The sequence below is a fragment of the Phalaenopsis equestris genome, unplaced genomic scaffold, assembly GCF_001263595.1.
Source record: "Phalaenopsis equestris unplaced genomic scaffold, ASM126359v1 Scaffold000420, whole genome shotgun sequence".
Lineage (NCBI taxonomy): Eukaryota > Viridiplantae > Streptophyta > Magnoliopsida > Asparagales > Orchidaceae > Phalaenopsis > Phalaenopsis equestris.
Genome location: NW_018164861.1, coordinates 350,250 through 364,919, shown reverse-complemented (window position 1 = coordinate 364,919; position 14,670 = coordinate 350,250). Strand labels below are relative to the sequence as shown.

Below are 14,670 nucleotides of genomic sequence, written 5' to 3'. Positions count from 1 at the left end.
GGTATTAGATGGAAGGCTTAAATTATGCTTTCAGCATGAAGAATTTTATAAAGTTATAATTAAGAATGAAGCTTAAAAGAGTTGTGTTCTTAGTTGATATTAGATGGAAGGCTTAATTCTATGGCTATATTTATAAAAAGATATTCTAATTTATTGGAAAAATTAAAGCTGATCAAGCTTATCATCTTTATGCAATTTTTCAAACATTTAAAGAGAATTAATTACATGCAAAATTTTTAAAATTTGACTTTTGGTTTAAAAGAGTTCTGTTTTTGGGCATGTGATTAATGGTGAAAATATTTTAGTGGGTCAAAATAAAATTAATTGGTTATTGGTCAATAACATGAGTAAGGAGCTTCCTTGTCTCAATTGATCATACAAAAGATTTATTAAGTGGCTTCCTTTGATTGCCAAGCCATTCTCTATATTAAAACAAAAAACAATCAAAATAGAATGAAAAGATTGTTATAAAGAAGCTTGCCAATGACAACATCAATTCTAATAATTATGTTGGGCTTGAAATTTAAAGTTAAACATCATTATGAGAATTGGGCTATGTATATTTTAATACAGCATAACAAGGAAGTTGATTATAGTTGTAGACAACCAAAAATCATGAAATAAAAAACAAAATGATCAAATGTTAATAGCAAATGTGTTTGTATCAAAGTTATGAAAAAAGAAAAGAATATTTTCATTTGTGACATTGAATTAATATATATTTATATATCTAACGCCTAAACTTCAATTTTTTACATTATCTATGTATGAAAATGTGTTCTTCACTTGTAAAAGTTGAAATAAATGTAAGTAATTTGAAATAAGATATGAACATTAAACTTAGAATTTAAATATACTACAAGAATGAGGATTCATAGCAGTATCATCATCATTTTCATCATCTTCGGAAGAATAATCATGAAATAACTCTATCATCGTAGAACTATGTGTTACCATTAACTTTAAATACTTCTTCAATTTTACATTGTTCATTTTACTCTCTATATCAATTAATATTTAATTCAATATAGTTTTTAAATAAAATAATAAATTAGTAACGCTACTAAGTAATCAATTATAGTTTAATTACAAGATTACCTTTACATTTTTTTGAAGCTCCAACCCCAATTTGATACTTTCTTTTAAATGATTGTGAAGTAGAAGCTGATCCAAATTCAATATCTCTTTTACCTCTTTCAATGTTAACATTGATATCTTCATCATCATCATCATTAGAAGTCATTTCATTATCCTCAAACTTAAATCCTTCATCATACTTACGCTTTATCCATTTAGCTTCAGACATAAAAGTCATCAAAATTCAAAGGATATATTCCATCATCACCATTTATTTCTCTTTGTACGTAGCTTTAAGTGTCTATCTTTCAATTTTTTATTGAACATAACATAAACCAACTTATCATTCGACATGTAGCCAATCAATTTCTTTTCTTTGTCTTTAGTTGGTTGAACATGCTAAAATTACGCTTACATGCAGAAGCTGAACATGTAAGACTAAAAATTTTAATAGCAATTTTTTTAGTTCAATAACTCCATCTCTGAATTGTTTCAACCAACTTTCCAGCACAAGTTTAAATAAAATTAGTTATATATTAAGATAATAACTTTATATATAAATGATAAACTCACATATTTAAAATTATAGAAAAATAAAATTTATCAGATGAATGTGCCTTGTAGCACGCTTGAGTTGATATATTCCAAACATTCCATTTTTCAAAAGAATTTCTTCAAGTTGATCATTGATTTTAAGATTGTCAGACATAGAATCAATTTTATCCATGGATATATATAAACAAGTCTTAACCTCTTTATCCATATAAAAGTCTTTGTCACAATGAAATTGATGAATCAATTAATGTGCAACAACATGTAAATATTGATGTATGGCTGACGATCCCATTTTTAATTAATGATTTCACATATTTCTTTGTAAGTTGCATCTTGTTCTAGAAAATTTTTACTATTTTCTCTTTTGTCTTGCTCATAGCTTCATAAATAAATTATATAACAAGAGCCCTCTCACCATCAAGTATTCATAGTACTTTCACAAAAGGCGATGCAATATTCAGAGCATAACAAACACCGCGCCTAAATAAATTAACTCTTATAATAATCTTCTTTACTTGCTTTCCTTATGGAAATTTTCTCATCAAGCTTAATACTAAAGAATAGTTGCAAATAAACTTACTTTTTTTTTTAAGAAAAGCAGATTTATGTTACGACAATTGTCTCAACTTCTAAGTATTAAATCAAGACAATGAACAACACAATGAGTCTAATACAGATGTTTTATTTTATCCATTATCATTCTTCCTACAGCTTTATAAGCACTTGCATTATTTGAAATAACTTGAATAATTATGCTCTCTCGAACTTCTTCAACAACTACATCAAATAGTTTAAATAGTAATTATGAATCTTTTACAAAGATTGGTTCATCGACATATTTTAAAAATATCTTTCTTTAAAGATTATTAATAAGAAAATTTATAATACTTCTTTGTCTAATATCAGACCAACCATCTGACATTACAATAACTCAGACTTTTTCACTTTATCAGCTATATATTCTTGTCGTAGTTCTAACACTCTTATCCAAACTAATCCAAGTTCTCAACTCATATATGCTAGAAAAATATAACCTTCGCCCAAAATTAATTTCCAATAGAATGAAGCATATTGATCCATGAATGACTCTTAATCACATTAAATGAGATTTCATTCTCATGAAAATAATTTGCAATCTAAGTATACTTTATTTCTATGATCTTTTGTAGAAGCTAAGAGAGGAATAAATTAAGAGTTTATATTTTTATCTTCATCCACATTCACATTGATCTTTAAGTTCTTCTATCAGAATAAAGCAAATGACTTGCACTATTAGAACCATCTATTGAGAGCAAAAAATATGAACTATTTAAAATCATCTCTTCTTCTTTGTGATGTTTTTTTGAAGTGGCATATTTTTTAAGAAAATTTAAGGCATTTTTTTCTTACTTTAGTGGACACATTCTCACATTCTCCAACAAGTACATGTGTCCAAGCCAAGCAATTTTTAAGTCTCTTAACACCACGAGCTTGTCACAAACTTTACATTTCAAGTAAATATGTCATTTCTTTGCGCATTCACCTTACATTCAGCTTGAGTCCAATATTTCCAAGCTAGATCTTCTCTTCTTGTGCTACTACTATTCTAAATTTAAAAAAAGAAAGTTATACATGTATAAATGAATCAATGAACAAATAATGACATTCATAAAACCAATCCAAATGAGTTTGAAGTTACAAAGAATTGCATATTTGCAATTAAAATTATTTTAAACCTATTTATAAATCTAAAAATTAAATAAACAATTAAATATATATTTGTACATTCCAAATTTAAATCATTAAAAAATTACAATCAAACCCTAAGCTGCTCGAGACTAATGTTGTGTCATAATGAAAATAAAATCTTTTGAGACTAATTACATGGTAAGTTTAATGCACGAAAAATATCAAAAGAGTTGTGACGCTTCCAAAGAGTGCAGAAGAGGAAGCTTCTTGACTTTTGACACATAAGGGCTCATGACGGTTATTCGATGATGGATTTCAACGCTCCCACTAAGGACGACACTTAAAAGCTTGGGACAATGCGTTTATGGGATCGAGATGACACACAATGAGAAGTGGAAAAAGCTAGCAAAGAAGCTCTTGAAACAGCATTCCAACCCTAAATGTTAATTTGTCCCGATATGGCTATTATGTGAGGGTGTAGAGGTAATAATACAAAACTAAAATTAGTTGATTTGAGGTGACGCGTCGAATGAATCTAGGCATTATGCCTAGAGGAGTGCGCCTCACTACCAAAAGGCGTAAGCCTCACCGACACCAAGTCACCAACGAGCTCACTACCAAAAGGCGTAAGCCTCACCGACACCAACGAAGCTTATGCTTTTAAGTCGCTACCCAAGCGTCTCGAGGGCTTTTTTAAAAGTTGATTAAAATGATAATATTTTTGATATGATATAACTAATTTAGAAAGTATAAATATAAAAGATAAAGTTTAGGTTTTAACCATGTACATACGATGAAATTGTGAGGTGCGTAAGTTAATGCCCGAATAAAAAATTTATCTATAATAGAAGATTCACAGTTGGAGAGAATATTATAAGCAACTTCTGCATACTTCATTAGATATTCATGAATAAAATTTTCTAATTTAATTTTCTTTTGAAATTAGAAGATTCAACGTCAAGGAAATTATTTTGATATTTATGAGAACTATAAATCCTACCTTTTATCCTCCCTCAGCTTGATATTTCACTTTCAATATCCTTTGGCTAGTGCGTACATGAGAACTATAAATCCTACCTTTTATCCTCCCTCATCTTGATATTTCACTTTCAATATCCTTTGGCCAGTGCGTACACACCCCCACAACACCGCCTCAAACTAGCAAGCCTCAAAACTCATCACCTCGAAATAACAGAAACAATAACTCAATAAATGGCTAAGAATTTCAAATATATATTGTCTTCATTTAAGAATATAGAAAAATAACTCAATAAATGGCTAAGAATTTCAAATATATCTTGTCTTCATTTAAGAATATAGAAAAAAATAAAATAAAAAATAAAATAAAATGGGAGAAAAATCAACCCTCAAGTTCTTGGCTTTGTGGTTTGATGGAGATTTTTTTCTATTGCAAACAAATAATTACAAGAAAAGGAAATAAAACACTATAGAAAAAATATATTTGCTGTCATCACTCAAGCTGGTGAATTGGTAAAAATCATCAAGCTTTTACATAAATGCGCAAATTCTGTCAATTTAACTCGGGCATTCAATAAAATAAAATAAAATAAAAAGCGGAAAATTTACATAAATACCACCTATTCATATGTATTTACATATCTTGCTTAAAAAGGTCTTTTAACAGTCATAACATTAAGGCAAGCAACATACAATAAAAAAAAAACTACCATATCAGTAAAGAAAATGCACATATTCTTACAAGTTCCTCCACAAGTAATAAACTGGCCTAACTAAGATCAAACTAATCTTTCTGGACTAAAAATGAAACTAAGCCCCGAAACTTATTCCATCAGGAATCAAGTAAAATGAATTTTGTTAGGCTATATTTGAAGTAAAAATAGATTGGAGTAATATACACAGGAGCACAATTAATTGAAGTGGGCAGCAAATTCAAGCAATGTAAGCTGCCGAAAAGAATGAGCAAAACTGGAGAGGCAATTACCGCCAGCATTCAAAATGGGTGAATGTTGCATTGCTGCAGGTATGGATTTTGATACTGGAGGAACTTATTCCAGTGGCGTCTGTACTTCGGGATACCAATCTCAAGCCATGGCTTCATGAGTCCGCTGTAATGGATAACTGCAGCCCTCTGGATATCCAAATTGCTTAGTGTTGAGTCCTCCCCAAGGCCCGGCAAGTGCCATCGCCGGTCCAGCACGACAGTGTGATTGTAGAATACAAGTTGGCCCAATGGCAAGCTCCCTGCTTTCCACAGTTGCTTCCTCCTTCCCTGAAACATAATTTTAACCATATCTGAGATAAACCCGAAATCCAAATAAAAACTGTTTTACCAGAACTTGAATAGACTAAATAACTAAATATTGATCATGCTGGTTAAAAGTATGCCCATAAAGAAAGAATATGTATTTGCTAAATGCACTCTCCATAAAAAGAGAAGGCAATTGCATACATAGCACCGAAAACATTGTTATTTATAAAACTAGCATCATTGTTAATCCATTTTTCAAATTCACATTGGAATATCGAAATTTACATTAAAACCCCAACCCAAACTTTTCATTTTTAGCAAATTCCCTATGGTTTGATCATCACATCCGTAAATGCATAAGTTTGATAATTCATAAAAAATTATGAGTGCCATGTTATCCAAAAATAATAAATAATTAAGAGATTGAAAGGGCACTGTTGGAATGATTTTTTTAAGCTATATCACAACGGTCAGTTCTTAGCTTTAAGCAAATTTCATCAGCATCTCAATCACTTCGCAGCCATAATATTGATGTAATGATTTCAAATGCACATATTATAATAAACCATTGCTGTTTACAGTATTTTTGAGGTAAGAGAAAAATTTGAAATGGGATAGCTTACCACTTGAAGCCACTTATTGAGCACCTTGGTTAAATTTTTTTTACGCCAGGCTTTCAAGTCAAAAATATTCATACCAAAAGCCCATACACAAGCGTTAGCGTTGAAACTTCTTGCTATTGTTGAGTCATTGAAGTTAATGAGCATTTTCAGTGATGGAGATGAGAGATCATTTGTACATGTCTCCACAACACCAATAACTTTATCCCCCATATCTACATTCCACAACCTCCGCAAGTCCTTCTGCACCACGACATCGTGGTCCAAAACTAAAATCTTGTTTAGTGATGGAAAAAACTTGGGCAAACGGAAACGGAGGTGGTTGAGGGGTGATGTGTATCTTGGATCTGACACCCCATGCTGCTTAAACGTTAAGCCATAATTAGAAGAAAGCCATTCAAACTCATTCATGTTCAATACTTGAATTGTAGCTTTACTAGGAGGGTTCATCAGAAACCACATCGTCATTGCTGGGAAATTAAGAGAATCAGTGACCACATGAAAGACTATTTTCTCCAGCTCCTGCAATAGAAAATTTTTAATGAACACAGAAATGCTTTAAAAAATGAAAAGAGGGACAAATATTGGAATGACAGTGCAGATTGTGCCATTATAAGTAGGGCCAAATAAATGCAAAAGTAAAATCACACAATATGAAAATGAAATCTTGCCTAGCAGCCAATATTGAGTGATGATAAAAAGAAAAAAGGGAACAAGGAATTTGACATTGTAGAAGGAAAATCATGCATGGACAAATTGACATGTCCAGAGGGGATTGAAAGCATCTAATTTGTATCTCCAACAGCGTGATTGGTTATTGTTTATTTCTTTAAAAATTTAAGTTTATATAAAATAGGGTTCCTTAACAAGGCCGTTGTCCAGAAAAGGTGCTCTAAGTTTATTCATATCAAAGGAATTATTGGTTTTTTTTTTTTCTTTGGCACCATAACCTCCTCTGCCCAACATATTTTTTTTCCCTTCTGGGTCCGCTTGCCCTCAAATGCTCTCTAGCGTCACTTTTCCTCTTCACAGTCTTTCACTTACCCTTTTCCACTCTCACAATACCTCTGTCTAACACTTGCCCACCGCGTTCATCTCCAGATACCTCTCTCTCTCTCACACACACACAGACACACACACGCGCGACACACGCACACACACAAACACATGCACGCACACGCACAAACACACACAAAACCCTATTTTTATTTCTTCTACAACCATCACAATAATTGCAAATCTTTATTTTCCATCCTACAAGTCAATTTTGGTGGCATAGCTGGCTACCATTCCCGAAAGGCAGTTTTCTCTTCAACGATTTCTGATCCACTTCCTGGCTCTTCGGTCTAGATTGTGTTTCCCTATTAATTCTGGCATTCTACATTGCCGCGGTGAAAGTATTTCAAACTTACTCCTGAACCTGAACCCAAACTTTGAGTTGGGTAGCTCACACCTGCTGAAGCTGCTAATTTTTTAACCTCTTTCAAGAAATTATCGACTTAGGATTTTTTTTTTCACATGTTAATCAACAAGACATTGACTTTGAATCAAGTTTTATGTTACCATATTAATCAAATTATATGAACAATCATTTGAAAAATGATGAATTAAAACTGCTTTATGGACTCTTCGTTAATAGTTTCATCCATGAAGGCACGGATTCAAGATGCTTTTGAGAAAAAAAAAGTAGATGGAACATATTGCCTAATATTTATAGACTTTAGTCCACAAGGCTTATTTTTCTCAAAAGAGATTATTATCGCCGGAACATCACTTGGATTTTGTGAGGCTTTCATCACAAGTTCTTATCTCATTGTCAAAATGAATTCACCATACATTTCAGAAAAAGTTTAAAGATAGCATTCTTATATTGCTTTGCCATTCAATATGAATTCTAATCACATTTTTCATGTCGTAAATTTATAGTCATATAAAGGCACTTGATTCTTCAAATTTATTTGTTTCATGAGTAAAGTTATACATTCCTATAAACAGCACCAAATTCATATTAGGCAAGTAGCTCCAATTATAACAGATTTTGAGTTGTTCTACCCGATAAGAATATATTAGATCATCAATGCAAGTATTAATATAAAGTTGGTTCGCAAAAACATCCACATCTAATGATTTGAGGGTCACACTCAAGATATTCAAAGCATTCTCCAGATACAAGATGAACAAATTCACAAAAATTCTCTGGACGAGAGATATCTGTATCTTGGGGGATGGATGAATAATGACCCGGGCTTATAAGCATGGTTGACAAAATGATTGATCCTTGATTTTGGCATCATTAGTTGATGGATTTAAGTACATTTGAGTTTTGTTATTTAATTGTTTGTAATTTATTTTCTTTAAATAGTTAGAATTAAAACACAAAGTCTTCGATGTAACTGATTCCAATGGCCTTCCATAAAAGCGGCCTATTGACTTATTTCATTCAATAAAGATTTATTGAATATTTTCATCAGAAAATCCATCAACTCTCTACAATCTCTCTCCTCTCAACTCTCTCTCTCTTTCTTCCCCATCATTTTTCCTCTCTAGCTGCTATCTTTTGAAATTTCTCACCCACAATCTTTTTGCTACCTTCCTTTCAATCTCTGTCCAACAACCTTTTTTGTCTCAAGCTAGGCCCGCTCTACCCTTTCCAGGTACCTCTCTGTCTCATTCTCACCTGCTACCCTTTCTCACTCCCGATTCCTCTCTTTCTTCTGACTTCTCTGTCTCTCCCTCTCTATATATAATCTTTCAATCCTTTTCCTTTTCCTTCTAGAGAAAACGCAATCACCTAAGGAAATAACGAACCTTTAATTTCTAATCCACAACACATCAGCTAGTCAGCACAAATTCAATCAATGTGCTCCAGGTTGAAGTGTACAGTAAAAATCAGAATTCAAATTATAGTTTGTATTCATGCATACTAAAAAGACAGAACTATGCTAGTTCTTACCATGGAATTCACAATGGTTGAGTTCACGACCACTGCACATGCTAATATGTTATCTGAAAAAATAGCATAATGATAAAAATCTGGTTTCTGAAACTTATGGCTGTATGGCAGCTGGCGCTTCTCAGGAGGCAAAGCAAAGTACTCTGTAGTTAGTTTCATTGTCAGGCAATGAAAACCTTTAGAGAATGTACGTGAAGCAAGCTGAATAAGATAAGAAACTTGATTCATCTGTGCTCTTAGTTGTTCTTCAGTGCTATATGACATGGCACGCAATTTTGATGCCATTGCAGAGCAATCTGGATAAGCCTTGTTAGCTTTAGACAGAGTATTTTCCATTGCTTTCATTTTCTGCAAGGCACTGAAAAAAAATTCCTGCCTTAGTAAAATGGGAACCAATAAAGCTTTTCAAAATGAAATGAGCAACTGTTCTATACCGTGCAATATGTTTCTGCTTTAAGAAAATTTTAATTTGGTCAACCAGCAATGATCACAATTTCAAAACTATTAAATTTCCAAGAGAAGAAATATTGACGGTTACCTCCCGTGCAAATCAGAATCTTTACTGGCATGGCTAATCACACTTTCTATTTCTTTTATCCTCAGCTTCAGCTCCCTTACAAGGTGAGAATTGCTGCTTGGTTGTACAAAATGCAATGCCCTGGCTGTGATTATCTGATCCTCCATATACCGGATCTTTTCGTCCATCAAGGGCCTTGCATTTCCACCACGCTTCTGGAACCAAAATTCACAAAAACATGAAAATTCACCAAAAGCTTCTGGAACCAAAATTCACAAAAACATGAAAATTACTTCCTTTCCAACGTTAAACAATTAAATAAAATTTTATAAGAAGAATTCACCAACAATTTCTATTAAGCTGCTTTTTCAAAGATAAGTTGCAATCTCCCAAAAGCCATGACAAATGTCTTGGATATCTCAATATTTCATAGGTGAAATTCAGTTCAAGATAAAGAAACTTATCAATACAATTCAAAACTATTCAGGTCACGGCAAACAGCCCATGATAAATAATCTATAAGCCCTTCTATTTAATGTTATTTCATTAAAGTCTCTTCCCAAAAAAACCCAACACTTCATGCTGCAGAAATGTTTGCAAGCCATTACAAGTCATAACTTGAACCAATTTAAAAAGCTACAGAATTATTAGGAATCCTTAGGGTGAATTAGAGTTTTATGGCACGATTAATTTTACAACCATGTTAGTATTGGGTTTTTAGATGACTACTTTTTTCACTATCTTCATCATATATACCCTCCCTATTTGGATTTGCTTAATAAATTCTCCAATTATTTCCAATTGATTGCAAAATCGAGTACTACCACTCTCTTGTGTGAGTCGTTTGTCACATTCACAAGAGTTTTACCCCTGAGCAATCATTTAACATTCTAATAATTTTCCATTAGTTTCTTCTAACCACAGCTCAATGGTGCATCTTTAGCCACTCATTGTAATGCCCAAAACACGGTCCACTTCCAATATCTTAATATAATTTTGCATGACATCGGGTGCATTTTGTTACTTATTATCCTCGAGTTCAATACCTACAATTTAATTCAAGTGTAAGATTCTGTTTAACAAAATTGTTATGACACGAAGCTTCTTTTCATTTCCCACTGTTTTCTTACGAAGTAAAAAATATGACACTCTTTAAAGAAGAGTTCCTGCTCAAGAGAGTCAATTGAGCCTGTCGAATGAGTAGTAGCTAAGATTTAAGTGTAAAACATGTAACAACCCCAAATTTATTAACATTTGTCACAGTGATTGCCATAATTTAATGTTTAACTTCTCACCTGAGAATTTTGTACATCCCTCCTTTAGGTTTCTTGAGTTATGTAATGATTCCTCTCCTTCAAGCTATGTGAGATAATTGCACATCAATTCCAAGGTAAATACCTTCCTCTTAGTTTTATATTCCCTTCCTTCTTAAATCTTAACCACCCTTTTGCAACCCTATAAACATATCTTTGCTAGATATATACATTAAGAAAAAAGACATATATAGGTCACGTCCATGTCAACCGAAGTTCTCCTGAAGAAAATTTGTGCTAATGCCTAAACCCCCAACCAATTTAACAAGACAGGCTAGGCGTAGGCTCAGTTTAAACTCCCTTAACCATGTAATAGATTTCCTAGCATAAAACAAATTTAAATAGTAAATATTGAAGAGATTTTACTAAGCATGTTTCCTTACCCTCTCCTATATTGTCGGCCTTACTGACACGAAATTAAATTTTTTTTTTAATATTGATATGGGTGTTAAGCCTATATTTCATTGCACTAAGTTAACTTAATGGTATGATTAATAGGATCGATTCCCTTTAATATTGCATTATTCGTAAGCATGGGAATGTTATACTTTCTCTTCAATCACTTGACAACCTCTCAAACATTAGGATTTCATCCAAAAAAAATGGCAATTCAAGCTACTACTTTGCAAACTCGCATAACTTTTCAGCTATAAGCACATCTAAGGAACTCTCACTCTGAACGAACGCTCTAATTTAATAATTTCTCAAAATTGAACTTTAATTATTCTTCATATCCTTTATCTTGTCCACAGTTTCTTAATATATAAAGCAATAAAAGATACCGATTTTCCTTGAATGGCTAATTATCTCTTCCAAGCTTTATGCTCCAGGTCAAGTGAAAATAGAAATTACTGTGCATAGTACATGAATGAAACCGGCTTAGACCATAATTCAATATCTTTAACCGCTTCATTGAATCTTAAGAAAAAAATTAGCAACTTAAAGTTAATGTAATTGGATGCAGTGAATTAAATTATACCAGAGGATCATTACCCCTTCAACATTTTTCTATGATAATTATTAGGAAGGCCAATAAAAAATAGTTGTTAAACATTTTTACATATTTTTTGTGGTATAATGAATAGATCATATATCACTGCTAATTCTCATAATATACTTTGATAAAGCACTATTATAAAATGACATTTTGAGTTAAACTGTATATAAAATAGAGTGTCAATTAGTCATAACTAAAGCCTATGACTATCTAAAAATCATTTGCATGCCATGTACTCATGCATATATTAAAAAGTATTCTAGATTCTAAAATGAATTTTACTAAATTAATTAGAAGAAGTTAAAATATATTTCGAGAGAAGGATATAAGCAATGCTTACAACATAATTTAAAAAAATAACATTTATTCATGCTTATAAAATGCAAATGCAAGAATATAAATAAGGCTAATGCAAAAACATAATGGAAATTGTGTAACCATCTTCATACATTCTAGGGGTGAAAGGGCCAACGTTATTATACTACCAATTGGACATCGATTGAGTCACTAACTATCATATTTCATTTGTAAAATTATTCACGATATAATATATATGACCCACCATACTAGCACAAACAAAATAAAAAAGAATGAAGGCTTAAATCAGTAAAACTCTTGTTTCACTAATGTTTCGGAAAATACACACAAGCAAAGGGAAATTAATCGAAGTATAATTGAATTCATTCAAGAAAATCTCATGCTAAAAGCATTAATACAAGGGTAGTAGCTCACATTTATGCATCAGGGAAAGCAAGCAAATCGAATATCCAAATTAACTTTGAGTTCATATAAGCTCACTCTACAAATGCACACTTTTAAAACTCCTTGATAACGCATAGAATTTATTGCAAGAGAAAAGTAGCATTCAAAATGAAAATACCTCACTGAAAAAAATAAATTTTCTCAAATATATTAAATTTGTAGGCAATAAACTTAGTTTGTAGGCAATAAACTTAGTTTTGCATCCTGAATGTGCCAATTGAATCGCAACTTTAGTAAACTCTCAATTTTTGCAATAGAACAATTTGATTTTCTCTTTTAGGTGTCCAAAACTCATTTAGTTTCTGTTACTGCATCCCTTGACAAACAAAAAAAGAACCATATCACTTCGTATCCTGGAAAATAAGAAGAAATAACAATGCTAATAGCAGAATAGCAATGTATGTTTTGTAAGAGAAATACCATCACACCATTAGAAGAAGTTGGATGGTGTTCCTGAGCTCCCGCACCACCACCTGATCACCAGAGAGTTCACGTTCAGTTCCTAAAGAAATGAGAAACTTCTGAAAAAAAGGCAATTAACAAACTCCAAAACAGACCACTCCGTCTTGATGGGCTGGTAAATACTACATTTGTAGAACCTGAGTCAGTAGGAATATCAGAAGAAGAATTCCTCTCAAGTTTATCTACACTGGCACCCCCATCTTGATAAAGAAATCCATCCGGTTCTTTAATCTCATCACTAATTTCCTAGCATTGGCCGGGACAAGACAGTAAGTAAACCTAACAAAAACAACATGGCACTCGGAATGATATTCAATAGAAACGCCCAAACACGAAAACAAAACCTGCTCTATCGAATTGAGATAATCAACCGATTGCCACTGCATCCATCATAGAATCAATACTAAATTGTTGCAAATAATCAAAAGGATATAATGGGATTTTAAAAAAAAACAAACACAATAAAGAAAAATAACCATACGTGGGAGAGATTCTTGACAATGCCCGAACTCCCGCCAATAAATTCCTTTTGCTCTGCAATTATTCCAGCCAACTGATCAGAACTCCAAAAAAACAAACACAAGAATCCGAAATTTAAAAAAGAAAAAAAAAACAAGAGAAAGATTTCGCAAACCCAAAGAGAGAGAAAACTGCCAGAAGAATGATATAAGGACGATTGGAGCGGCTGCGCAGACGCAGAGAAGCGCGATGAAGAAGATGGAGATCGTCGATCTTCTCACCGACGGTCTCATCGATGACGGTGATCTCCTCTACACCGCATTGGCCAAAACCGGATGGGCAATTAGGGTTCTCCGATCGGCGTATGTGAGCATATGGATAGAGAGCGAATTTCGTCGGAAGAAATCGTCTAACTCCCTTTCAACGTCTTCTTCCGTTTCTACCCGAAATTGGTGGTCGCTTAAATATTTTGCATTCTGGGGTCGGTTCACATCGCATGAATGGTGGGCCTCGGATCCAGTGTAAAGGCAACCGCATATCATCTGCTTCAGCGAATGATAAGATGACACGTAAGGTATCGAAAGTGATGAGAAGGAAGCTCAATCAGCCCATAGACTCGATTAGCAATTAAAAATTCCGTTTGGTAAAGATTCGATGATAATCATTCAAATTAAAAAATAAATAATTTTGAATACTTTTAAAAATATAAAACTTATTTATTTTTGTTCACAAATAAATTTATTTATTATTCAATAAATATTTTGTTAAATAAATTGATAGAAAAATTGATGATATCTCATTTATTATATCATATATTATTTAAATATGGGTTAGTATAATTGCATATATGATTTATTTAATTGTTTATTTATTTAAATTTGTAAATTTATTCATTTAATTTTTTATATGAAAAACTAGATACACGTTCAAATTTTTAGCTCATTTAAATATTTGTTCACTTATCATAAGTAAATCAAGTACAAATCAAGGTTAGTTAATGAATAATTTAAACAAATCAAACTTGAACAATATTTGAAAACTCGGCACAAGTTCAGGT

The 14,670-nt window shown here is 32.3% G+C and overlaps 1 protein-coding gene across 5 annotated transcripts; it reads right to left on the bottom strand.

The window, feature by feature from the left end:
- Nucleotides 1-4,938: 4,938 nt before the first annotated feature.
- LOC110027207 (probable galacturonosyltransferase 6) lies at nt 4,939-14,168 on the bottom strand. Of its 5 annotated transcripts, none has more exons than XM_020728536.1 (9): nt 13,789-14,168; nt 13,636-13,688; nt 13,499-13,534; nt 13,250-13,400; nt 13,113-13,165; nt 9,642-9,832; nt 9,104-9,461; nt 6,154-6,672; nt 4,939-5,551 (listed from the first exon to the last, which is right to left on the bottom strand). In XM_020728536.1, the coding sequence occupies exons 1-9, from the start codon at nt 13,904-13,906 to the stop codon at nt 5,273-5,275; spliced, it is 1,758 nt and encodes a 585-aa protein (XP_020584195.1). In that variant the 5' UTR covers nt 13,907-14,168; the 3' UTR covers nt 4,939-5,272. The 5 variants fall into 5 exon arrangements, with proteins under 5 accessions (XP_020584195.1, XP_020584197.1, XP_020584194.1 ...); XM_020728538.1 differs by having other exon boundaries at nt 9,642-9,835; nt 13,292-13,400; XM_020728535.1 differs by having other exon boundaries at nt 9,642-9,835; nt 13,789-14,167.
- Between the last annotated feature and the right edge of the window lie 502 nt (nt 14,169-14,670).

Excerpts from the sequence above, each read along its gene's own strand:
- LOC110027207 (XM_020728535.1), bottom strand. The coding sequence starts at position 13,906 with ATGAGACCGTCGGTGAGAAGATCGACGATCTCCATCTTCTTCATCGCG. Across the intron at positions 13,535-13,635 it reads TTGTCAAGAATCTCTCCCAC|TGGCAATCGGTTGATTATCT; the intron begins GTATGGTTATTT and ends TGATGGATGCAG. Across the intron at positions 6,673-9,103 it reads CAACCATTGTGAATTCCATG|GAGCTGGAGAAAATAGTCTT; the intron begins GTAAGAACTAGC and ends TTTCTATTGCAG.